Source organism: Callithrix jacchus, chromosome 19 (genome assembly GCF_049354715.1).
Source record: "Callithrix jacchus isolate 240 chromosome 19, calJac240_pri, whole genome shotgun sequence".
Taxonomy (NCBI): domain Eukaryota; kingdom Metazoa; phylum Chordata; class Mammalia; order Primates; family Cebidae; genus Callithrix; species Callithrix jacchus.
The window spans coordinates 43,985,171-44,011,845 of record NC_133520.1 but is presented as its reverse complement, the minus strand read 5'-3'; the positions used below and the strand labels follow the sequence as shown (position 1 = coordinate 44,011,845).

The 26,675-nt window shown below is 48.0% G+C and overlaps 1 protein-coding gene, 1 long non-coding RNA gene and 1 pseudogene across 2 annotated transcripts; 2 read left to right on the top strand and 1 right to left on the bottom strand.

Annotated features, from left to right (window-relative positions):
• Nucleotides 1–6,544: 6,544 nt before the first annotated feature.
• Nucleotides 6,545–23,026, top strand: LOC128930203 (uncharacterized). Its single transcript, XR_013529643.1, has 3 exons — nt 6,545–6,964; nt 10,146–10,316; nt 22,682–23,026. It is a non-coding gene; the product is annotated as an uncharacterized LOC128930203 (long non-coding RNA).
• Nucleotides 16,467–21,562, top strand: LOC100404970 (cofilin-1 pseudogene; annotated as a pseudogene).
• Nucleotides 23,013–26,620, bottom strand: MAP1LC3C (microtubule associated protein 1 light chain 3 gamma). The gene is made up of 4 exons (XM_078356433.1): nt 26,464–26,620; nt 26,307–26,362; nt 26,045–26,151; nt 23,013–24,196 (listed from the first exon to the last, which is right to left on the bottom strand). Exons 1-4 carry the CDS (start codon nt 26,519–26,521, stop codon nt 23,998–24,000), a joined length of 420 nt encoding a protein of 139 aa, XP_078212559.1. The 5' UTR covers nt 26,522–26,620; the 3' UTR covers nt 23,013–23,997.
• Between the last annotated feature and the right edge of the window lie 55 nt (nt 26,621–26,675).

Here is a 26,675-nt window from a genome sequence, read left to right as displayed (position 1 = left end):
GCTAATTTTTGTATTTTTAAATAGAGATGGGGTTTCACCATGTTGGTCAGGCTGGTCTCAAACTCCTGACCTCAAATGGTCCACCCACCTCTGGCCTCCCAAAGTGCTAGGATTATAGGCGTGAGCCGCCACGCCTGGCAAACGTAGGTCTTTCTAAAGATCACCCTCTGCCCCTCACTACCCCGTCACCTTCAACACCCGTGGCCATAAATGCAATAAACACTCACGGAAGACCCTCTTTCCATGAGGCAATCTCTGATGAGGTCCAAAAGATGCAAAGATCCCTGTCTGTACAAAGCCCCCTGTCTAAGGGATGAATTCCAGGCTTCTAACCATGCATAGTTTTATTCTGAGTATAGCAGCTCAGCTAACTCCATTACACATAAATGGAAGCTGTGCCCTAGGTGGATGGGAAGTTGTGCTGGAGGATGGAAGGGTGTGTGTGTGTGACAAAGGTGGGGGTGTGTAGGGTAAGTTAGCTCAGTGCCAGCTCAAGCATTGAGGGGTACCAACAAATGGCAGAGAAGGCTGCTAATGGGAAGTCAGCTCGAGGACTGTTAGTATATGAAGCCCATTCATCTCCAGGCACCTCATTCTCCCTGTCTGGACTTTAATCTCTCCCTCAATACAGTGAGGTTTTAGCTAAGCAGCATGCATCTGTAGTCCCAGCTACTAGGGAGGCTGAGGTGGGAGGGTTGCTTGAGCCTAGGAGTTCCGGACTGCAGTGGGCCATGACTGCCACTGCACTCCAGTCTGGGTGACAGAATGAGACCTCACGTCTATACATAGAATATATGTAATTTCTACATTAAACGCAAATATAAATAAAAAGTAATAGATGAGATTACTATTTTTTTTTTTTTTTTTTTTTTGAGATAGAGTCTTGCTCTGTCACCCAAGCTGGAGTGCAATGGTGTGATCTTGGCTCACTGCAACCTCTGCCTCCCGGGTTCAAGCAATTCTCCTGCCTCAGCCTCCCAAGTAGCTGGGACTACAGGTGTCTGCCTCCATGCCTGGCTAATTTTTGTATTTTTAGTATAGATGGGGTTTCACCTTGTTGGTCAGCCTGGTCTCGAACTCCTGGCCTTATGATCCACCTGCCTCAGCCTCCCAAAGTGCTGGGATTACAGGCGTGAGCCACCACTGCACCTGGCCAATTTTTTTGTGTTTTTAGTAGAGACAGGGTTTCACCTTGTTGATTAGGCTGGTCTCGTACTCCTGACCTCAGGTGGACACTACATGGGCCTCCCAAATGCTGGGATGACAGGCATGAGCCACCATGCCTGGCTGAGATTACAATCTCTTAAATTCACATTGCAATTTTTAAAATGTTGGAATTCCTATTTGATAAAGAGGAAAGCACATCCTCTCATATCCTGGAGCTAGCCTGGTTCTCACAGTTATTCCTGGATGTCCTCCTGTTGAACACGGTCAGTTTCACAGAGCATCAACATCAGACAAGTCCACTCTGACCGTGCACGATGGATCTCGGTCCATTTGCATTGCTATGAAGGAATATCTGAGACTGGGTAAAAGAGTGTATTTGGCTCCCAGTTCTGCAGGCTGCACTAGAAGCATGGTGCCCACATCTAGATCTGGGGAGGGCCTTAGGCCGCTTCCATTGATGGTGGGAGGGGAAGGGAACCCAGTGTGTGCAGAGCTTACACGGCAAGAGAGGAAAGTAGACAACAGCAGGTGCCAGGCGCTTTCTAACAAGCAGCTTTTGGGGGAATGAGTAGAGCCAAGGACTCACTCACTACCTACAGAATGGCAAAAAGCCATTCGTGAAAGATCCATGTTCATGACCCAGGCACCTTCCATCAGGCCCCATCTCCAACTCTGAGGATCACATTTCAACATGAGACTTGGCCGGGTCAAACAAACCATATCCAAATCCTAACATTCAACCAAGACAAAAATAAGACCACTCCATAATCACGTCTGAACACAGAGACAGGAACATTGTCCAACCCACAAAAACGACCAAACAGCCCCATCCTGGCTAGAATGAGTGACTGCTGCTCCTTTTTTTTTTTTTTTTTTGAGATGGAGTTTCGCTCTTGTTACCCAGGCTGGAGTGCAATGGCACGATCTCAGCTCACCACAACCTCCGCCTCCTGGGTTCAGGCAATTCTCCTGCCTCAGCCTCCCGAGTAGCTGGGATTACAGGCACACGTCACCATGCCCAGCTAATTTTTGTATTTTTAGTAGAGACGGGGTTTCACCTTGTTGACCGGGATGGTCTTGATCTGTTGACCTCGTGATCCACCCGCCTCAGCCTCCCAAAGTGCTGGGATTATAGGCGTGAGCCACTGCGCCCGGCCTTTTTTTGTTTTTTGAGAGGGAGTCTTGCTCTTATCAACCAAGCTGGAGTGCAGTGGTGTGATTTCAGCTCACTGCAATCTCCACCTCCTGGGTTCAAGTAATTCTCCTGCCTCAGCCTCTTGAGTAGCTGGGACTACAGGCATCTGCCATCATGCCTGGCCAATTTTTGTATTTTTCAGTAGAGACAGAGTTTGGCCATGTTGCTCACAAACTATGCTGGTCTCAAACTACTGACCTCAGGTTATCCACACGCCTCGATCCCCCAAAGTGCTGGAATTAGAGGTGTGAGTCACTGTGACTGACCTGCTGCTGCTTCTCAATTAAAGCCTTTGCCTCCCTTAATTCTTCTTCTCTTATAGATAAGAATGATGAAGATGTCTAATTACCCCAGCATCCTGACAGCATCCAATCCAGAGCAAAACCATTTCTCTAACCCCTCCCAAAATTGCCTAATACACACCCAAACCCTGTCCCACCTTTCCATCACCCGTTTACTGATGCCCCTTCTGTGTATTCTCCCTCACTGTGATGGGTGAATAACCCAGCTTGTTCAACTACTGGTGCATTGCTGGTGGCCTTTGGCTGGAGAGTATTAACACATGTTTTGTTTTTCCTTTAGAGACAGAGTCTCACTCTGTCACCCAGGCTGGAGTGCAGTGGGACTATTGTAGCTCACTGAAGCATCAAACTCCTGGGCTAAAGTGAGCCTCCTGCATCAGCCTTCCCATTAGCTGGGATTACTGGTGCACACCACCATGTCTGGCTAATTTACCATATTTTTGTAGAGATGGGGTCTTGCCATGTTGCCCAGGCTAGCCTCAACTCCTGGGCTCAAGTGATCCTCCTACCTTGGCTTCCCAAAGCGCCACAATTACATGTGTGAGCTGCCATACCCAGCTGCAATAACACACTTAAAGCTAAACTATTCTTAGGAAAATGAACAAAATGACCAATTGCAAATGTGTTTTTGTCTCTCACCAAGATATGACTTCTCTCTCTCTCTCTCTCTCTCTCTCTCTTTCTTTCTTTCTAGACATAGTTTTGCTCTTGTTGCCCAGGCTGGCATGCAATGGCGCAATATCTTGGCTCACTGTGACCTCCACCTCCAGGGTTCAACAGATTCTCCTGCCTCAGCCTCCTGAGTAAATGGGATTACAGGAGTGCACCACCACACCTGGCTGATTTTTCCTTTTTAGTAGAGACGGGGTTTCTCCATGTTGGTCTGACTGATCTCAAACTCCTGACCTCAGGTGATCCGCCTGCCTTGGCCTCCCAAAGTGCTGGGATTACAGGCCTGAGCTACTGCGCCTGGCCAAGAAGCCTTCTTGAAGTAGAATATAGTTACCTGGATACTTCTGCAATTGTAGACCATTTAACTCTGTCTTAAAGTTTATTCCCTCGCAGTTGTGGTCCAATACACATCATGAAGCCTAACAGATTTAAAAAACCTAAATGAGTGATTTGAATCGTCTGAAAACACCTCAGTCAGTTTGGGGATGGGCGTCGGTTTGGATAGCGCAGCAGTGAGCAGCATGCAAGAAAGGGACTGCACTGGCCGGGTGCGGTGGCTCACACCTATAATCCTAGCACTTTGGGAAGCCAAGGCGGGCAGATCATTTGAGGTCAAGAGTTCGAGACCAGCCTGGCCAACATGGTGAAACCCTGTCTCTACTAAATATACTAAACTTCGCCAGGCGTGCTGGCAGGCACCTGTAATCCCAGCTACTTGGGAGGCTGAGGCAGTAAAATTGTTTGAATCTGGGCCAATGTACTCTAGCCTGGGCGACAGAGCAGGACTCCATCTCAAAAAAAAAAAAAAAAAAAGCCTGGGTGTGGTGTCTCATGCCTGTAATCTCAGCACTTTGGGAAGCCAAAGCAGGCGGATCACCTGAGGTCGGGAGTTCAAGACCAGCCTGACCAGCATGGAGAAATGCTGTCTCTACTAAAAATACAAAATTAGGCAGATGTAGTGGTGCATGCCTGTAATCCCAGCTACTTGGAAGGCTGAGGCAGGAGAATCACTTGAACCTGGGAGATGGAGGTTGTGGTGAGCAAAGATTGTATCATTGCACTCCAGCCTGGGCAGGAAGAGCAAAATTCCATCTCAAAAAACACAAAACAAACAGACAAAAAGGAACAGAAACCCCACATAGTGTCTCCTGAATGAGAAAAAATAATGAGATAATAAATGTCTGGTGCTTCATGAGGTGGGGGCTTTCTGGTCATCGTCCATTGCATTGTATAACATGGCTCTCCTGAATGAGACAAAATGTTGGGGGGAAAGGTAGCAAGGAAAATGAAAAGAGCTCCAATAGGACATGAATATTAACCAAAGGACATCAAATTGTAGGTCAGCTAAGAATGCTGAACTGCTGAGATGAGGAATGCAGCCACCTTCATGGAGGAAAACATAGCCACCAACTCCCTTATGCTGCCGTGCTAACGGGAGCTCACGAATGATGCAATGGCAAAGGCAGCTGGACACGCGCACATGTGACTGCTGGAAGCTGGGGCTGGGGATGGAGGGGAGAGTGAGGGCAAGATCCCACCACAAGGGAAGTGGAAACCAGGCAAGGAAAATGTTCGCTAATCCTGCTAATGAAAATAAAATTGGTCACAGCTGTGAGCTCTAGGAGCCGGGAAAAGGGAGTATGCATATTTCACTTGTACGTGATGTCTTTCATCAAATATTATTCAAATATGCTCCACTATCATTAATCCATTCCCCGGCACCATGCTGAGGGTGCAGCCACCCCAGTTTATAGACAATATGGTCAGCTCAGTTTCTCATAATTAGGAAGAAAAGAAATTGTATGAATAAAACATTCCACAGCAACTGGCCACAGTGCTAAATGTTGCTAACTCATTTACACCCCCAAATTATTCTTTCCCAAAATTTCTCTAAACTTGTTCATTAAAGTTTAACATTAAAAGGAAAATTTTCCCTCAAAATGGAGCAAAATAAAATCCATTTGTGAATCTTAGGGAAGGCCATGGGGGAAGTCCCTTGTACTAATCTTGGAGTTCACCTCTGATTTGGAAATTCGATCAAAATGCAAAGTAACAACAAAATAATTACATTATACATGTCTGGTGCTTCATGGAGTGAGAGCTTTCTGGCCGTTGTGTCCATTGCTATGGCTAGTGCTGTCACAGGAAAGGGGTCCCAATCCAGACCCCAAGGGAGGGTTCTTGGATCTTGTGCAAGAAAGAATTCAGGGCGAGTCCACAGAAAAAAGTGAAAGCAAGTTTAACAGGAAAGTAAAAGAATAAGAGTGGCTCCTCTAGAGACAGAGCAGCCCTGAGGGCAGCTGGCCGCCCATTCTTATGGTTATTCTTGATGGTGCTAAACGAGGGGTGGGTTATTCATGCCTCCCCTTTTTAGACCATATAGGAAAACTTCCTGACATTGCCATGGTATTTGTAAACTGTGATGGTGCTGGCAGGAGTGTAGCAGTGAGGATGACCTCGTGGCCATATTGGTTTTGGTGGGATTTGGCCGGCTTCTTTACTGCAACCTGTTTTATCAGCAAGGTTTTATGACCCGTATCCTGTGACGACCTCCTGTCTCCTCCTGTGACTTAGAATGCCTTCACCATCTGGGAATGCAGTCCAGTAGGTCTCAGCCTCATTTTTAAATTATTATTATATATTTTATTGCATTTTAGGTTTTGGGGTACATGTGAAGAACACGCAAAATTATTGCATAGGGCTGGGCGTGGTTGCTCACGCCTGTAATCCAAGCACTTTGGAGGCCAAGGCGGGCGGATCACCTGAGGTTGGGAGTTCAAGACCAGCCTGACCAACATGGTGAAACCCCGTCTTAAAAATAAAATAAAATAAAAAAACAAAACAAACAAACAAACAAAAAGATTGTTGCATAGGTACATATAGCGCAGTGTGGTTTGCTGCCTTCCTCCCCATCACCTATATCTGGCATTTCTCCCCATGTTATCCCTCCCCAACTCCCCACCCCCACTGTCTCTCCTCTAGTTCTCTCGCACAGACCCCAGTGTGTGATGCTCCCTTCCCTGTGTCCACGTGTTCTCATTGTTCAACACCCCACCCAGCCCCTACTCAAGATGGAGTTGCTCTGGTTCACAGGCCTGTGACAGTGCCAACCTCAGGGCACTGACCACACAATTAGTGTTTAATCAATGCTTGTTGAGTCATAGTGGGCACAGTGAATGGTAAGAACTATTAGTAAAGCCAGCTTGCCAGTGCCTTCTCAGTAAAGTACCAACTAAGCCACCTCAACAAGCCTGCAGTATGGGACATTCTCCAATGACTTCTTCAGTCACTCCTACTCTTTCATTCATTCTGCATGTGTTTTCCAAGTGCCTACAAGTCCTAGGAGCTGTGCCGGATGCTGGGTGCTCAGGGTTGATGAATATTTCGCACACACACTTGTTTAGTCTGGTAGGAGAAACAGAGGTCAATCAAACAGCTCACAAATTAAAATTGACCTACAGTGGGGATAAGGACTACAAGAAAGCCTGGGGCTGGGAAAAAGGAGAAGAGGAAGAACAAGCCGCAGATACGGAGCACTGCAGACAGTGGTGTAAGGTGAAGCTGGAGGAGCGAATGGAGCTATGCTGTGCTGGGTCTTGTAGCTGGAGTCACTGATTTGAGCTATATTGTAAGTATTTAAGGTACAAAACGTGATGCTTGTCTATGCATACATAGTTTAAATGATTACTATAGTCATTTACTCTTTTAGCAAATTTCCAATATATACTACAGTATTAACAATAGTCCTTATGCTGTACACTACACCCCCAGACATCCGTCAGCATAACTGCAACTTTGTACTCTTTGATCTGTAACTCCTCGTTCTTCCCCAAATCCCAACCCTGCCATTATACTGTACTGGTAACCACCATTTATTGTATTCTTCTTCTATGTATTTTTTATTTTTATTTTTATTTTTTTGAGACAGAGTTTCACTGTTGTTACCCAGACTGGAGTGCAATGGCATGATCTCGGCTCACTGCAACCTCCGCCTCCTGGGTTCAAGCAATTCTCCTGCCTCAGCCTCCCGAGTAGCTGGGACTACAGGCGTGCACCACCATGCCCAGCTAATTTTTCGTATTTTTAGTAGAGACGGGGTTTCACCATGTTGACCAGGATGGTCTTGATCTCTTGAACCGCCTCGGCCTCCCAAAGTGCTGGGATTACAGGTGTGAGCCACTGTGCCCGGCCTATTTATTTATTTTTGAGACAGTCTCATTCTGTCTGCCAGGCGGGGGTGCAGTGACGTGATCTGGGCTCACTGCAACCTCCGTCTCCCCAGTTCAAGTGATTCTCCTCCTCAGCTTCCCGAGTAGCTAGGATTACAGCTGCACGCCATCATGCCCAGGTAATCTTTGTATTTCTAGTAGAGACGGGATTTCACCACGTTGGCCAGGCTGTTCTTGAACTCCTGGCATCATGATCCACCTGCCTTGGCCTCCAAAGTGCTGGGATTACAGGCATGAGCCACTGTTCATGTTACATACGGCAGAATCTTCTTTTTTTTAAGGCTAATATTCCATTATGTACATATAAAGAAGAATATATATACACATATACATATGCACCCCACATTTTTTTTATTTTTTATTTTTCTAGGTCAGTGCAAAAGTAAAAAGCTTTTTTTTTTTTTGAGATGGAGTCTCACTCTGTTGCCCACACTGGAGTGCAGTGATGCGATCTCTGCTCACTGCAACTTCTGCCTCCCAGGTTCAAGCGATTCTTCTGTCTCTGCTACCATGTCTCCGCTACCATGCCCGGCTAATTTTTGTATTTTTACTAGAGACGGGGTCTCATCATGTTAGTCAGGCTGGTCTTGAACTCCTGACCTCAGGTGATCCACCCATCTCAACCTCCCAAAGTGCTGGGATTACAGATGTGAGCCACCGCACCCAGATAAGTTTATGAATTTTAAATATCAGAGCAGTATCAGAGCAGTGGGAACCCCAAAGAACCCCAGCCTGAGGAACAAACTGACTGGACTCTCATCTCTCAGGCCATTGTAGAGTCTCAAGTGCTTACTGCCACACTTTTTGTAGGGACAAGGTGGAATTCTCAAAGTCTAATAGAAAATAGAGATAGCCTCCATTTATAAGAGCCCCATGAATCAGTCATGTATGGAAGCCCAGCGCCTGCTAAGAGCCTTGCAGTACTGGCTGATGGTTGTTTAGTGCTTAATCAGTCGGTGTCAGGCATTATTTTAAGCTCATTACACATATAACTCATTACATCTCCATGAAGTCTATGAGATAGGTGCTATTTTTACCACTGTTTTTGCAGATGGGGGTTCTGAGGCATACGGAATGTTAAGTAACTTTACCAAAGTCACAGAGCGAGTGGGGGAAATAGTATTCACGTCCTAGCAGGCCGATTCCCAAACCAGTGATGATGGGAAGGAAGGGCTTAGGATACGTCGGCCCAGAATACGCTGCCTTGGCCTAAGGATTATTTTGAGTTGAAGGCACTGGAGTATCATCAGATGCAGGAAGAATTCTCCACCCTTCCCTTATCTGCCTGAAAGCAGGGCATAAATTTCTCTTTGTGATGATGCTTCCCTCCTGCCCCTCCCCAAAGAGCTACTTGAACCACTGGAGATAAAGACTCAACACTGAGGTAAATTTGCATAAAGAGAAGTATGCCTGGCTAGGCATGGCGGCTCAAGTCTGTAATCCCAGCACTTTGGGAGGCTGAGGAGGGTGGATCACCTGAAGTCAGGAGTTCGAGATCAGCCTGGCCAACATGGTGAAACCCCATCTCTACTAAAAATACAAAAATTAGCTGGGCGTGGTGGTGGGCACCTGTAATCCCAGCTACTCGGGAGGCTGAGGCAGGAGACTCGCTTGAACCAGGCTGGAGATGGTGGCATTGCACTCCTGCCGGGGCAAGAAGAGTGAAACTCTGTCTCTGAAAAAAAAAAGTAGGTAAATGTGCATAAAGAGAAGTACCTTACTAGAATAGCTCTTATCTTTCACTGTTCTCCCATTTATTTCCTGGTCACTTCTCCACAATTTATTTTCTGTCAAATGCCAAACTCCTTTTCTTTTTCTTTCTTTTTTTCCAGAAAGGGTCTTGCTTTGTCATTCAGGCTGGAGTGCTGCGGTGTGCTTATAGTTCTCTGCAACCTCCTGGGCTCAAAGGATCCTCCCACCTCAGCCTTCTGAGTAGCTTGGACTGCAGACACACTGACTGTGCCTGGTTAATTTCTTTTTCTTGTTTTTATAGAGCTAAGATCTTGCTGTGCTGGCCAGGCACCGTGGCTCCTGCTTGTAATCCCAGCACTTTGGAAGGCCGAGACGGGTGGATCACCTGAGATTAGGAGTTTGAGACCAGCCTGGCCAGTGTGGAGAAACCCCATCTCTACTAAAAATGCAAAAATTAGCTAGGTGTGGTGGCACCTGCTTAAAATCCCAGCTACTTGGGAGGCTCAGGCACAAAAGTTGCTTGAACCCAGGAGGCGGAGGTGGCAGGGAGCCGAGATCACACCACTGCACTCCAGCCCGGGCGACAGAGCCAGACTCTGATCTTGCCATGTTGTGCAGGCTAATCTCAAACTCTTCAAACTCTTGGGCTCAAGCAGTCCTCTCCCCTCAGCCTCCCAAAGTGCTGGGATTACAGGCATGAGCTACCACACTCAGATCTGTATTTTGATAAAAGGCATATAAATTCCCAGAGCCTAACTGCTTTTTCAAGTTTCATATCTTTTTTGTGAACTTTCATACAATGTTTATAAACATTAATAAAAATGATGTGATTTTTCTCCTGTTAAGGTTTTCTTTTTTTGTTGTTGTTGTTGTTCATTTTATTTGCAGGCCCCCAGACACTGGACCTAAGAAAGCAGAGGAAAAGTTTTCCCTCCTTAATAACAGTAATGGGAGCCTAGATCAATCACACCGCCACGTGGCTGCTCTGAGAATCGGATACACAGCCCCCTGGCTTCCATACCACTGTGAAAACACTTTGCAACAGAAAATGACCACCAGGTAAAGCATACATCAAACACAATTTACTTACTATTATTATTTTTTTGACTCAGAATCTCGCTCTGAAACCTAGGCTGGAGTGCAGTGGCATAATTTCCGCTCACTGCAACCTCCACCTGCTGGGTTCAAGGCATTCTCCTGCCTCAGCCTCTGGATTAGCTAAGATTCTAGGCACCCACCACCATGCCTGGCTAATTTTTTAAAATAGCAAACACAATTTAAAAACAATCTCCAGCTGGGCACAGTGTCTCACTCCTGTAATCCCAGCACTTTGGGAGGCCGAGGTGGGCAGATCACAAGGTCAGGAGTTCAAGATCAGGCTGGCCAGCATGGCAAAATCTCATCTCTCCTAAAAATACAAAAATTAGCTGGGCATCTGTAATCTCAGCTACTGGGGAGGCTGAGGCAGGAGAACTACTTGAACCCACAAGGTGGACATTGCAGTGAGCCAAGATTGTGCCATTGAACTCCAGCCTGGGTGACAAGAACAAGACTTTGTCTCAACAACAACAACAACAACAAAAATCCATCAAAACCAAAAAAAAAATTTGGACCTGGCCAAAATCCACTTAGATTCTGTTTTCACAATCTTGGTTTTCCTTGTCTCTGGTGAAGCAAGTTTGTGCAAAGATGATGGAGAGACTGATCCTGGCCCTACACATATTCCAGGCCCCACCCTTACAGAGCCTGCCCCTGCCCCTCCAGTGTGTTGAGCTGAGGCTGCCTTGAACTCAGAGCCAGGACCCAATTCCAGGCCAGGGTTAGGTGGTTGCTTCACTGGCACTCCTAGAAGACTCAGGCTGCCCCGGAATCCACTTTGTACTCTCTTCCTGGACCTGCTGTCTGCCTGGATGTGAATATTTCTTTTTGTCTTGCTTCCCTCTTGTCCCAAGGCCCCTTTGATGAAGACTCAGCCCTGACTTTCTGTACCACAGGTGTGGCTAATGAAGGATAAATATAACACTTATAAGTCCTTATACAACATGATTGTCCTTGGGGCTGGAACCTCAAGCGGTTGAATGAAACAAGACAGCAGCCTTTGTAGAGGTCTAGGCCAGGCCAGGCATGGTGGCTCATCCCTGTAATCCCAGCACTTTGGGAGGCCAAGGCGGGTGGATTGTCTGAACTCAGGAGTTTGAGACCACCGTGGGCAACATGGCGAAACCTCATCTCTACTAAAATACAAAAAGTTAGCTGGGCATGGTGGTGGGTGCCTGTAGTCCCCCTGCTCAGGAGGCTGAGGCAGGAGAATTGCTTAAACTCAGGAGGTGAAGGTTGCAGTGAGCTGAGATCGCACCACTGCACTCCAGCCTGGGCAACAGAGAGACTCTGTCTCAAAAAAAAAAAAAGTTCTAGGCCAGACCTATAGCAACAGGTCACCTGGAAATGTGTTTAAACCGTTCAGGCCCCTGAGGCTGTGAATGGAATGGGTATGGGGGCGGGAACGTTGTTCCAGCTCCACCCTACGCTCTAAATCAGTGATCCCCAACCTTTTTGACACCAGGGACTAGCTTTGTGGAAGACAGAACCCAGTCCTAGGGCAGAGGTGGTGGGATGGGGGATAGTTTTGGGATGAATTGCTCCCCATGAGGTCATCAGGCATCAGGGTCTCCTAAGGAGCCAGGAACCTAGAGCCCTCACATGCTCGGTTCACAATAGAACTCACACTCCTGTGAAAATCAGGTGCCGCCCCTGATCTGACCGGAGTTCAGGCCATAATGCTCAGTGGCCTGCCACTCGCCTCCTGCTGTGCGGCCTGGTTCCTAACAGGCCACTCACCTTTACTGTCCATGGCCTGGGGGGTGGGGACCTCTGTCTTAGACTTTCTGACTCAGAAAGTCACCCTTAGGGTGAGGCCTGGCAATCCGGTTTGAGGTAAATCCTCCAATTCTTTCTTTCTTTTTTGAGAGAAGGAGTTTTGCTCTTGTTGCCCAGGCTGGAGTGCAGTGGTGTGATCTTGGCTCACTGCAACCTCTGCCTCCTGGGGTCAGGCGATTCTCCTGCCTCAGCCTCCTGAGTGGCTGGGATTACAGACATGTGCCACTACGCCTGGCTAATTTTGTATTTTGGTAGAGACAGGGTTTTTCCATGTTTGTCAGACTGGTCTCGAACTCTCGACCTCAGGTGATCTGCTCACCTCAGCTGGAATTACAGGCTGAGGATTACAAAGTGCTGAAATTACAGGCATGAGCCACCACGCCCGGATAAGTCCTCCAATTCTGTGAGTTGTAGGCTTAACAAAAAAAAAAATGAAATAAACCCTCCAAGTGGATGCTGATGAGTACTGACATTTCAGAGCCCTTGATGCAGCTGAGGTCAGCAAACTGGGCCCAGAGGCCAAATCCAGCCGACTACCTATTTCTATACAGCTCTCTAAGAATGCTTTTTGCATTTTCAAATGATTGGGGGGAAAAAAAAACAAAAGAAAAATAACATTTCAGGACACGTGAAAAAGTTTAAACTCAAATTTCAGGACCCATAAGGGTAATTCTATCCCAGAGCCATTTATTTACGTGTCGTCTCGGCTGCTTTGGACTGTAATGGCAGAGTCGGTGAGTTGTGGCAGGCAACTTTTGAGTGTAAAATATTGACCATTTTGTCCCTTCCAGAAAAAGTTTGTGGACCTCTGCTCTGGACAAAGCTGATTTGAATTATCAATGTTTACTGAGGTGCGGCAGCTGTCAGCTGCAGCCCAAATACAGGCTAGTTCCACGAAGGGAAGTCAGTCATCCCACGCTCTGCCACGTAGAATCCGTTTCTGTGCCACCGAGTTAAAATATTTTGCATCTCTAAAAGATGCTAAAAATGGCACTGAGGTTTAGGAAAATTTCCAAAGACCAATCCAGTCTCATATCCAAATAAATAAATCTGGTTTTCACAACCCCAAACTTTTGCTTTTACTGCTCAAAATGTTGCCAGATATGCCCAGCTGGTGTTTCCCTGTTTCTCTACAGAGCAGTACGGGGCAGGAAGCTTAATTTTCTTAGGTTAATTGGGAATGTCCTTGGAAGGGGACTAGTTAGAACAGGAATTCTCAGGGTTTAATCTGAAGAATTTTTAAAATTTTTATTTGAGATGGAGTCTAGCTCTGTTGCCCAGCTGGAGTGTAGTAGCACAATCTTGGCTCACTGCAACCTCCACCTCCCGGGTTCAAGCGATTCTCCTGTCTCAGCCTCCTGAGTAGCTGGGATTACAGGTGCCTGCCGCCATGCCTAGCTCATTTTTGTCCTTTCTGTGGAAATGGTGTTTCACTGTGCTGGCCAGGCTGGTCTCGAACTCCTGACCTCATGATCTGCCTGCCTCGGCCTCCCAAAGTGCTGGGATTACAAGCGTGAGCCACAGGGTCTGGCTTGAATTTTTTTATTTTTTTAAAATTGAGACAGGGTCTTCATATGTTGTCCAGGCTGGTCTCAAACTCATGGACTAAAGTGGAATAGAAGTGGGGTAGTGGAGCAGAAAAGGGCAAAGCTGCCCTTCTCCCCGTTTTTTCCAGGACTAATTACATTGTAATTGGGTTTCTGATTGTATTTGGAAAACTCCAAATCCCTTCTTTAAGAGAAGTCAAATCTCAGAGCATAGAGCTTTTGCACTATTGTAAAGATATTTTCTGACCAGGCGCGGTGGCTCATGTCTGTAATCCCAGCACTTTGGGAGGCCGAGGTGGGTGGATCACAAGGTCAAGAGATCGAGACCACCCTGGCCAACATGGTGAAACCCCAACTCTACTAAAAAATACAAAAATTAGCTGGGCGTGGCGGCTCACACCTGTAGTCCCAGCTACTCAGGAGGCTGAGACAGGAGAATTGCTTGAACCCAGGAGGCGGAGGTTGCGGTGAGCCGAGATCTCAACACTGCACTCCAGCCTCGTGACAGAGTGAGACTCCATCCAAAAAAAAATTTTTTTCTTCTTTCAATTTTTTTCTTTTGAGGCAGTCTAGCTCTGTCACCCAAGCTGGAGTGCAGTGTTGCAATCTCAGCTCACTGCAACCTCCACCTCCTATTCAAGTGATTCTCTTTTGTCTCAGCCTCCGGAGTAGCTGGAATTACAGAAGTGCACTACCAAGCCTGGCTAATTTTTGTATTATAGTAGAGATGGGGTTTTGTTGGCCAGGATGGTTTTGAACTCCTGGCCTCATGGGATCCACCCTCCTTGGCTGCCCAAAGTGCTGGGATTACAGGCGTCAGCCACCATGCCATGCCTGGCCCTCTATCTGGTTTACTTTTAACGTAAAGTTTGTAGTCCTCAAGGGCAGAGGATGGAAGGATACACAGCTTTACCCCTTACTGTATAATTCCCAACATGGATAACAAAGCAGGGTGAGTTTAAGTGGAAACCAGAAGTATGCCTCTTTGGGCGGGCAGAGTGCCTCACACCTGTAATCTGAGCACTTTGGGAGGCCAAGGCAGTTGGATCACTTGAGTTCAGGAGTTCAAGACCAACCTGGGCAACATGGTGAAACCCCGTCTCTATTAAAAATACAAAAATTAGCCTGTGCTGGTGCATGCCTGTAGTCCCAGCTACTCAGGAGGCTAAAGCACAAGAATCACCTGAACCCAGGAGGCAGAGGTTGCGGTGAGCCGTGATTGTGCCACTGCACTCCAGCCTGGGTACAGAGCAAGAGTTCATCTCAAAAAATTAATTAAAATAAAAGTAAATAAATAAATACAACTCTCCTTTTTTTTCCAGATGAGATAAGCATTTGAATCAGTAACTCTCCTTTTCCTGAAACACTTTTTTTTTTTTTTTTAAAGAGGTGGGGTTTTGTTGCATTGCCCAGGCTGGTCTTGAACTCTTGGGCTCAAGCCATCCTCCCACCTCAGCGTCCCAAGGTGCTGGAATTACAGGTGTGAGCCACCGTGCTCGGCCACAACTCTTTTATGATTCCCAGTTACGTACTGGATAATTACTAGCTTCCATGGTATGTTATGTGAGGTCCTCAATGACCTACTTGTCTGGCCTCATTTCTTCGGACTCTACTCCTTATGTCAAAAGCTGCAGACAGATTTATTTGTGTTTAAGGACTATCCTCAAGTTCGCCTGGACCTTGTGTTTACAGTGTGTTTTAGTGACTGCTACGTCTTCACTTCTTCATGTGGCTTTTCTTTTTTTTCTGTCACCCAGGCTGGAGTGCAATGGCATAATCTCAGCTCACCGCAACGTCCGCCTCCTGGGTTCAAGCGATTCTTCTGCCTCAGCCTCCTGAGGAGCTGGGGTTACAGGCACCTACCGCCACGCCTGGCTAATTTTTTTTTTGTATGTGTGTGGTTTTTTTTTTTAAGACAGTCTTGCTGTGTCACCCAGGCTGGAGTGTAGTGGCACGATCTTGGCTCACTGCAACCTCTGACTCCCAGGTTCAAGTGATTCTCCTGCCTCAGGTAGCTGGGACTAAATGTGCCTGCCACCATGCCCAGCAAGGTTTTGTATTTCTAGTAGAGACGGTGCGGGTGGATTTCACTATGTTGGCCCGGCTGGTCTTCAACTCCTGATCTCCCACCTCAACCTGCCAAAGTGCTGGGATTACAGACATGCACCACCATGCCCAGCCTCTGAAGAATGTTAAGTACAAAAAATGAAGCCCAGGTGCAGTGGCTCACGCCTGTAATCCCAGCACTTTGGAAGGCCGAAGCGGGCAGACCATGAGGTCAGGAGTTTAATACCAGCCTGACCAACACAGTGAAACACCGTCTCTACTAAAAATACAAAAATTAGCTGGGCGTGGTGGTGTGCACCTGTAATTCCAGCTACTCGGGAGGCTGAGGCAGGAGAATCACTTGAATCGAGGAGGCGGAGGGTGCAGTGAGCAGAGATCACACCACTGCACTCCAGCCTGGGCGACAGAGCAAGGCTCCATCTCAAAAAGAAAAATTAATTGAGGAGAATTTATTTTTATTGACTACAAACTGTTTGGCCATTCCCAAACCCAAAGAAGCCATGCTGTGCCACCTGCTGGTTTTTGTCTGCACTGACCTCAGTGTCAAAGGAGACCACTTCTGAACTAGCAGCTGGAGCTTTCCTGGCAGAGGAAGCAATTTCACGTAGCGCAGTCCTGACGGCTGGAAACTTGCTGCTGTTGAGAACTGAGATCTCGTTGCCTGTGAGGAACATATAGATGATATGCAAACTTTGAAGCTAAAAGTACCAGTCCCTTCATGACGGGCTGTTCAGAAGGTCTTTCTATTCTGAAGCCTACACTAGAAGGTTTTCAGATGAAGAACCTGGTGCAGAGATTAAATGATTCCCAGGACAGGGCAAGGCAGAGCAGACCCTCCTGAACTCAGGTCTGTCAGATGGCAAAGCTCCAGGTCTTCCCAGGACACTACGCTGTCTAAATACAGTACTGCGCCAAGGAATGTGCTCAATATGTTGTCTTTTTAAAAAGATTTTTTAAAGTTTTTTTTTTTTTTTTGAGACGGAGTCTTGCTCTGTTGCCCAGGCTGGAGTGCAGTGGTGCAATCTTGGCTCACTGCAACCTCCACCTCCTGGGTTCAAGCGATTCTCCTGCCTCAACCTCTTGAGTAGTTGGGATTATAGGCATGCACCACCGCGTCCAGCTAATTTTTGTATTTTAGTAGAAATGGGTTTTGCCATGTTGGTCAGGCTGGTCTTGAATTCCTGACCTCATGATCTGCCCACCTTGGACTCACTCCCAAAGTGCTGGGATTACAAGTGTGAGCCACCATGCCGTGCCTGGATGCACACAGCAGCCTCCCACAACAAAGAGCTATTTGCCCAAATGTCAATTACACTGAAGTTGGGAGAAGTTTGGTAGCCGGGTCTCACTCTGTCGCCCAGGTTGGAGTGCAGAGTGCAGTGGCACGATCTCAGCTCACTGCAACCTCTGCCCCCGAGGGTTCAAGTGATTCTCCTGCCTCAGTCTCCCAAGTATCTGGGATTATAGGCATGCATCACCACATCTGGCTACTTTTTGTATTTTTGGTAGAGATGGGGTTTCACCATGTTGGCCAGGTTGGACTCAAACTCCTGACCTCAAGTAATCCGCCCGCCTCGACCTCCCAAAGTGCTAGGATTACAGGCATGAGCCACCATGCCAGGCCTGAACTAGCTTCTTTTGTTTGTGAAAGAAACAAGACACACTTAAAAATCTCCCATACAGGCCAGGCACATTGGCTCACACCTGTAATCCCAACGCTTTGGGAGCCCAAGGCGGGGGAATCACCTGAGGTCAGGAGTTTGAGACCAGCCTGACCAACATGGTGAAACTCCGTCTCTACTAAAAATAAAGAAATTAGCCAGGTATGGTGGTACGTGCCTGTTGTAATCCCAGCATGCCTGTCATTCCAGCTACTCGGGAGGCTGATGTAGGAGAATCGCTTGAACCCAGGAGGTGGAGGTTGCAGTGAGCTGAGATCACAGCATTGCATTCCAGCCTGGGCAACAAGAGTGAAACTCTGTCTCCAAAAATACAAATAAAAAATAAAAAACAAATCACTGATTAATTTTAAGTACCTAAGTAGAGGCTTAAAAAAATCCAGGCTAAAAATGATTGTAATCCATCCCTTATTGACAGGTCAGCATCTGCGTTGGTTTTTTGCATGCTCCCTCCTGAGAGGCCATGTGGAGTCACCCAGTCTTCAATCCCAGCTGGGCCCAACCTTGAGTCATCCCAGCCCAGGAATGAAGAGGCCTCTGGGTGATTTCAGCTCCCAGCCATTTAAGTCACTCCCAGCTTTCAGACCTTTCTGGCTGAGTCCTCAGGCACCGTGGTACCTAGAACATAGACAAGCTGTCACCATGTAGGCTTTCTGAAATCCTCTTACCTACAGCCTCCATGAGCATAAAACATGGGTGGTTAGGTCACATGTGGTGGCTCATGCCTGTAATCCCAGCACTTTGGGAGGCCAAGGCAGGTGGATAACCTGAGGTCAGGAGTTCGAGACCAGCCTGATCAACATGGAGAAACCCCGCCCCTACCAAAAATACAAAATTAGCTGGGCGTGGTGGAGCACACCTGTGATCCAAGCTACTTGGGAGGCTGTGGCAAGAGAATCACTGGAACCCAGGAGGCAGAGTTTGCAGTGAGGTGAGATTATCTCATGAGATAATGAGATTTCCAGCCTGGGCAAAAAGAGTGAAAGTCTGTTTCAAACAAACAAACAAACAAAGAAACAAAAAATGGGTGGTCGTTTCATACAGAGTTATTAACTGGTTTCGGAACAATGCCCACCCTAAGCAAGGCAGCTGAAGCCATCCTTAATTTCTCTGATGAATGTACGAGGGGAAGCCACATCAGAAAGGATCTTGGAAGGCAAAGAGAACATGAAAGCTCACCCAGCTGCATCTCCAGGGGAGGACCTCGTACCTGCAGTATGGTGACAACCTACGCTTCTGTGAGCCAAGAAAGACCAAGGCAGTGGAGAAGGCTGAGAGCATGAGAAGCAGCACTGGGCATAAGCAGCTAGGTGAGTGTCCAAGGCCAAAGATTGCTTCTCAAGTTCAAAGTCCACCCTAGGCCAGGAGTGGCTCACGCCTATAATCCCAGCACTTTGGGAGGCTGAGGTGGGTGAATCCCTTGAAGCCAGGAGTTCGAGACCACCCTGGTCAACATGGTGAAACCCTGTCTCTATTAAAAATACAAAAATCACTACAGGCATGGTGGTGGCTGCCTGTAGTCCCAGCTGCTCAGGATCCTGAGGCAGGAGAATCACTTGAACCTGGGAGGTGGAAGTTGCAGTGAGCCGAGATAGCACCACTGCACTCCAGCCTGGGCAACAGAGCAAGACTCTGCCTCAAAAAGAAAAAATTCACTCTAGAAAGTAGATTTATTTGGGAAGAATACTCATTAATCCAGGCTAAGCAATAAGAGTATGTCTGGAGAAGGAACCTGAGTCAGGGTTTTTACTTGGTATATGGCACAGACAACTTGAAGGACATGTTAGAGGAACTGACTAGAGCAGATAAGCCAGGAGGGCAAGGACAGCCACAGGCAGGAGAGAGGGTGAGCAGCTACCCGGGAGTGGGGAAAGTAGCCAGGAGGAAGAAACAGCAGGCCCGGAGGGAGTGAGCCAACTGAGGCCGGGCACGGTGGCTCACGCCTATCATCCCAGCACTTTGGGAGTCTGAGGTGGGTGAATTTCTTGAGGCCAGGAGTTCGAGACCAGCCTGGCCAACATGGTGAAACCCCGTATCTACTAAAAATACAAAAATCAGCCGGGTGTAGTGAGCATGCTCTCCAAGCACTTGTTCTTGTACTGTTGATGAATGAAACACCCTATTTTTTTTTGTTGTTGTTGTTTTGAGACAGGGTCTCATTTTGTCACCCAGGCTGGAGTGCAGTGGCAAGATCTCAGCTCATTGCAACCTCTGTCTCTCAGGCTCAAGTGGTCTTCCTGCCTCAGCCATGTAGCTGGGACTACAGGTGTGTACACCACACCCAGCTAATTTTTGTATATTTTTGTAGAAATGGGTTTTTGTCATGTTGCCCAGGCTGGACTCAAATGCCTGAGCTCAAGCAAACCACCTGCCTCAGCGTCCCAAAATGCTGGGATTACAGGTGTGAGCCACCATGCCCAGCCTTGAAACACCCTATTGTTAATGCAATCACGGAGCACCACAGTACCTCTTGTCCTATCTGTAGGTGGCACTGGTGGCACTCAATACTGTAGCTCAAGCATCCAGTACTTGTCAAGTAGAGTTAACCTTGTCCTATGTAGGGAGTCCAGCAGAGAGCTAGAAGGATGGCTTCTAAATGTGGCTCCCCAACCTCAAGTCCTGATGAGACCATGTTGTGTGAAAATGCAAAATATTCTTGGCCTTTCTGGGCCTCCATTTCCTTATCTGTAAAATGACAGTAATATAATCCAGTGTCCCTCGTTTGTTGGGTATGCACTGTGAAAACATACCTGCTGTGGCTGGGTGCGATGGCTCATGCCTGTAATCCCAGCACTTTGGGAGGACAAGGTGGGCGGATCACCTGAAGTCAGGAGTTCAGAGTTTGAGACCAGCCTGACCAACATGGAGAAACCTCGTCTCTACTAAACAATAAAACAATTAAAAATTAGCCGGGCACGGTGGTACATGCTTGTAATCCCAGCTGCTCGAGAGGCTGAGGTAGGAGAATCGCTCGGACCTGGGAGACGGGGTTATGGTGAGCCAAGATTGTGCCATTGCACCCCAGCCTGGGCAACAAGAGCGAAACTCTGTCTCAAAAAAAAAACCGAGAAGAACAAAACATAACCCACTTGTAACCGGTTGCACCTTGAGTTCTTGTTTCTAAAAGTTCCAGGAAGAAGCTCAGCCCCAAGAAAAAACAAAAACCAAATGGATCCAGAGATGCCTGAGCTGGAGCTGAACTTTGAAGACCTCTTCTCATTCCCACACTTAAAATCCCCTTTCCGGCCATTACTGTGACTCACGCCTGTAATCCCAGCACTTTAGAAGGATAACACCGGCAGATCACTTGGGCCTAGGAGTTTGAGAACAGCCTGGACAACAGAGCAAGACCTTGGCTCAACAAAAAATTTAAAAAATTGACCAGGGGTGGTGGTGCACACCTGTAGGACCAGCTACTCTGGAGGCGGAGGCAGGAGAATCTCTTGAGCCTACGAGCCGCGATTGCACCACTGCACTCCAGCCTGGGAGACACAGCGAGACTCTATCTCAAAAAAAACAAACAAAGCAAAAAAGGTTCAGTCATCTCTGATGGTGTCATCAAGGTGTTTAATGACACGAAGCTGTGTTAAGTCTTTGACACCAGAGAAGGTGAAGAAGCACAAGAAGGCAGTGCTCTTCTGCGTGAGCGAGGATGAGAAAACCATCATCCCCCAGGACGGCGGTGAGATCCTGGTGGGTGACACGTGGGCCAGACCCTGCATGACCCCTCCACCACTTTTATCAAGATGCTGCCAGATTAGGACTGCCGCTATGCCCTCTATGAGGCAATCTACGAGAGCAGGGAGAGCAAGAAGGAGGACCTGGTATTTATATTCCGGGCCTCTGAGTCTGCACCCCTTATGAGCAAAATGATCTATGCCAGCTCCAAAAATGCCATCATGAAGCTGACAGGGATCAAGCATGCATTACAAGCAGACTGCTACGAGGAGGTCAAGGCCCACTGCATCCTAGCAGAGAGGCTAGGGGAGGCAGTGCCATCATCTCCCTGGAAGCACGCCTTTATGAGCCCCTTCTGGCCCCCTGCCTGGAGCATCTGGCAGCCCCACACCTGCCCTCAGGGGTTGCAGCCTGCCCCCTTCCTGCCAGACTGGAGGGGCTGGGGGCATCCCAGTAGGGGAAGGGCAATCCCTTCACCCGGTTACCAAACAGACCCCCCTACTCCCTGGATTTTCCTCCCTTCAGTCCTGGCAGTTCCAGCCTTCCTAAACTGCTTTAGATCTTCTGATTCCTCTTGGGTTGAAGCAGACCAAGCTCCCTCCAGGTACCCCAGTTGTGAGGAGGCCTGTTTTTTTCTTTTTTTAACAACACCCTACTCCCTCCCTGTTCCTCCCCCTTCCCATGCTGTTAACTTTTTTTTGGAGACAGAGTCTCGTTCTGTTGCTCAGGCCGGAGTGCGGTGTGTGATCTCAGCTCACTGCAACCTCCGCTTCCCAGGTTCAAGCGATTCTCCTGCCTGAGCCTCTCCAGTAGCTGGAACTATAGGCATGCACTGTCACAGCCGGCCAAGTTTTTGTATTTTAGTAGAGTTGGGGTTTCACAATGTATCCCAGGCTGATCTGGAACTCTTGAGCTCAGGTAATCTGCCTGCGTCGGCCTCCCAAAGTGCTAGGATTACAGGCGTGAGCCACTGCACCCGGCCCCATGCTGCCAACTTCTAACCACAATAGTGACTCTATGCTTGTCTAGTTTTGTGTATAAATGGAATGTTGTGGAGATGACGCCTCCTTGCCAGCTCGTTCCTCACCCTTTTCCCCTGGTCACAGCCACTCATGGAAGCAAAACCAGTAAGGAACCTACGATTAAAAAATTTAAAAAGCCAGGTGTGGTGGCTCATGCCTGTAACCCCAGCACTTTGCAAGGTCCAGGTGGGCGGATCACCTGAGGTCAGGTGTTCAAGACCAGCCTGACTAACATGGAGAAACCTCATCTCTAGTAAAAATACAAAATTAACTGGGCGTGGTGGCAAATACCTGTAATCCCAGCTACTCGGGAGGCTGAGGCAGGAGAATCACTTGAACCTGGGAGGTGGGGGTTGCAGTCAGCCGAGATCCCGCCACTGCACTCCAGCCTCAGCACCAGGAGTGAAACTTTGTCTCAAAAAACAAAACAAAACAAAGCCAAAAAATTAAAAAAAACCATGACAATAATAAAAAGGCTCATTAATGGAGGAAAAAAATTCCCTTCTAAGGAGAAGCTTATTCGCCATTTTCATGTCTCCTTACCTACTCCTCAGGATTATTCGCCATTCTCTGTACCTGCAGCCTGTGGAGAGGCATGATCGGTGACTGCGCCTGCACTCCTTGACTCCGCCTCTGCATACGGTGACTCAGCTAACCAGCCCAGTGAGTGCCCTGTGTTCACCTTTGTTCCCGGAGGCACTGCGGTGGGAACTATCCCCAGTGCCCTCCTGACTTGTGAGAATTAATGCATCCCCTCGCTACATCCTCCGTGGTGGTAGTCAGTGGACGTCACCCACCAAGCGATCACACCCACCCATTGTGTGGGCAACTGTAGCAGTAGTTAGCCATAGAGAGTTGTGGTAAGAAGCCGAAGAATAAAGCTCCTTTAAAATAAAGAATGTTTATTTCAGAGTAAAGCTTGGCACCTAGTAAACATGTGCATTTAAATGACTATGTTGAGAAGTTACAGCTTTGGCATAAATATGTCTGGTATAGCAGGACAAAAAGAGAAAATAACCACATAGAGTGAACGCTGGGGAAACAGGATAATCTCTCTAATGACACAGGAGAGGGCGCCTCCAGGTGAGCTTATCATGGGTCACACTGGCTTCATTGGGTTCCACAGAGGCAGTCTACAGGCTGGAGGTTCTCTAGGCCTGAGCCCTGCAGGGCATCCCTGCCTACATGCAGGGAGTGAAATCCACTCCCCAATGGCCCTCCCACATATAGCACAGAAGACACTTGAAAAATATTATCTCCAGCTCATCACACAAAGCCATCACACAAGCCAACCATTTCTTATTTAGAATAGAGTTATATGGCTGGATGCAGTGGCTCACACCTGTAATCTCAGCACTTTGGGAGGCAGAGGTGGGTGGATCACCTGTGGGCAGGAGTTTGAGACCAGCCTGGCCAATGTGGTGAAACCTCGTCTCTACTAAAATTACAAAAATTGGCCTGGTGTGGTGGCATGCACTTGTTATCCCAGCTACTCAGGAGGCTGAGGCAGGAGAATCCCTTGAACCCAGGAGGCAGAGGCTGTGGTGAGCCAAGATCGTGCCACTGTACTCCAGCCTGGGCAACAGAGCAAGAACCTGTCTCAAAAAAAAAAGAGTTATAATTACAAAACTTTCAAGAGCAGCCCACATTTTTCTTAGAAGAACACAAGAGCATGGAGCACAAAAACTAAACTAGGAAGAGCCACCACTCTGCTGCCAATAGCTGGACCTGATCACTCCCAGCATCCCTGCTTCTCAGACTCCTCCATATACATACAGGAGAAATCCAATCCCTTCTGCCAGCGGCTGATACGTCTGTCAGAGCACCTGTTCTTCCCCACATGGGCTAGAGAGGATTGCAGGGTCTGTCCTCAAGGCTGCTCCCATCCCAGGGGGGCTGATGACTCCAGGCAGCCAAACGTCTCCTGGGAGGCGTAGGTCTTGTACACGAAGCCGTCCTCATCCTTGTAGTCCCTGTAGATCTCTGCCATGGTTGCACTCATGCTGACCAGGTTCTTGTTGTTCACCAGCAAGTAAAAGGCTTCTGTGTCTCTCAGGACCATGCGGCTCCTGGGGTGGGCAGGAGGGTGGTGAGGGGGTGACCTGTGAGGCAGCCCAGGGATCTGCAGCATCATGACGCTCAAGAAGAGGGAATTGCTCCCTCCTTCTTCCCTGAGATTTAGAAACTACAAGGAGTCGTAGTTGGGTCAAAAGGGTGAGGTCATTCCATGGATGAAATATGCCAAAACACGACGAGGAAACACAGCAGGGAAAGATGACGACACAAACCTGCTAAGCGCGCTGGACAGGCGCCGTGGCTCAGGCCTGTCATCCCAGCACTTTGGGAGGCTGAGGCGGGGGAATCACAAGGTCAGGAGTTCAAGTCCAGCTTCGCCAAGACGGTGAAACCCCGTCTCTACTAAAAATACAAAAGTTAGCCGGGCGTGGTGGTGGGCACCTGTAAGCTACTTGGGAGGCTGAGGCAGAGAATTGTCTGAACCCAGGAGGCAGAAGTTGCAGTGAGCGGAGATCACACCACTGCACTCCAGCCTGGGTGGCAGAGCCAGACGCCATCTCAAAAAAAAAAAAAAAAAAAAAAGTTAAGTAAATAACTTCTGTTTGCTATGAAATTAAAGCTGTTTCCCCAGGGGTACAAAAGTGATACATAGTCTCTCTGGCATCTCACTTTTTTTTTGAGATGGAATTTCACTCACTCTGTTGCCCATGCTGGAGTGCCATGGTGTGATCTCAGCTCACTGTAACCTCCACCACCCAGGTTGAAGCGATTCTCCTGTCTTATCCTCCCAAGTAGGTGGGATTACAGCCGTGTGCCACCACATTCAGCTAGTTTTTGCATTTTTAGAAGATACGGAGTTTCACCATGTTGGCCAGACTGGTCTTGAACTCCTGATGTCAGGTGATTCACCTGCCTTGGCCTCCCAAAGTGCTGGGATTACAGGCTCGAGACACTGCGCCCGGCCTGGCATGTCACTGTTGAACAGCCTAGGATGACACTTGGAAGGGATCTCCTGCCTTGAAGTGTGCCCTTTCCTTCCTGTGTTATTTCTGCGTTCACATCAAGGCGATAGGAAGGCAGCCATATTTAGTTGAACACGCTTCAAATGCCAAGGGCAATCTGAGTGCCCAGTTATCCCGGAGCAGATGGCAGTGTGAAAACGTAGGTGCCTAGGTGAAGGCTTGGCCTCACTTTAAGCACACTTCCTCCAGGTGCTCTAATTGGTGAAGCGGGCACAGCCCACCCATTCCTATCTTAGAGCTTTGAGCCTTCAGGTGGGCTATGTCCATGCAGCAGTGGGAGATGGGAGTAACTAGAATCCAATTCATTTTACACCCAGATAACTCCTCCCCAAATAACCCCAAAGGTTTGGTCACTGACAATTATACAGCCATCTTTGTGTAAAATAAAATAGAGTAATTTTTTCTTTCTTTCTTTTTTTTTTTGAGATGGAGTTTTACTCTTGTTGCCCAGGCTGGAGTGCAACGGTGCAATCTCAGCTCACTGCAACCTCTGCCTCCCAGGTTCAAGCGATTCTCCTGCCTCAGCCTCTTGAGCAGCTGGCATTACAGGCGTGCACCCCCACACCCAGCTAATTTTTGTATTTCTAGTAGAGTCAGGGTTTCACCATGTTGGCTGGGCTGTTTTCGAATTCGTAACCTCAGCCTCCCAAAGTGCTGGGATTACAGGCATGAGTCGGTGCACCCGGATTTAAAATAGAATTATTCTAAGAGCATCTTTTCAGGGCACTAGTGAATCTGAAAGATGACTTCAAAAAAATCTCTTTCCTCTCTTTCCCTGACATACCCCCATCCCCAAAATAAAACCACCTAACGAAGGAAACAGAAGAGCCCCCACACACCCCCGACACCTTCCTCCCGGGCACGCTCTGCGCCACCTACCGGATGATGCTGAGGGACTGGGTCATGGTCAGCTCCTGCGGGACCAGGAACTTGGTTTTGTCCAGCCGGGGCAGGAACTTCTCCCTGGGGTAGCGCTCCACTATCACCTGTCAAGAGCGTCAGTCCTTAAGAATGTGACTCAGAGTTCTCTGAGTCTTAGGATCTTGGAACAGAGAGAGGGAAGTTGTTGGCTGGTCTTGGTTTTTTCAAAGGACAGGTTCAGAACCCCGCCCCCCACAAGGGAAGTACAATGATGTCTTACCGGGATCTTGTTTGGGAACTTTGCCCAGATTCCAGCAACTTCCTCTTGTCTGATTGCTGTGAATATTTCAAGCACAAGAGAATAAGCAAACATCAAGAGAAAGCCAGATCCTCTCCTCTCTTTCGAGTAACCCAGAAAGGTACCCCAAGAAATTTACCCAAGCTTTTCCTCTGCTTGAAAGGTCTGACGCTTGGGATTTTCTGTGGAGGCGGCATTTCACTCAACAGCTTTGTCTGTTTTAAGAAAGAAAAGAAAAGAAGAACAAAAGTACTGCAACCAGGAACCTAATTCATTCCTCCAGCTGCTTCCAAACTGCCTGCAGGAGCCTGCAGGGGGCCCTTATGTAGAGCTGAGTGACATCAGGCCTCT

Bases quoted from the DNA above. Each gene is read 5' to 3' on its own strand.
- MAP1LC3C (XM_078356433.1), bottom strand. From the start codon at position 26,521: ATGCCGCCTCCACAGAAAATCCCAAGCGTCAGACCTTTCAAGCAGAGG. The intron at 26,152-26,306 runs GTAAGACATCAT...CGCTCTTGACAG, and splicing joins AGTTCCCAAACAAGATCCCG to GTGATAGTGGAGCGCTACCC. The intron at 24,197-26,044 runs GTAGGTGGCGCA...TGCCCACCCCAG, and splicing joins CAGTCCCTCAGCATCATCCG to GAGCCGCATGGTCCTGAGAG.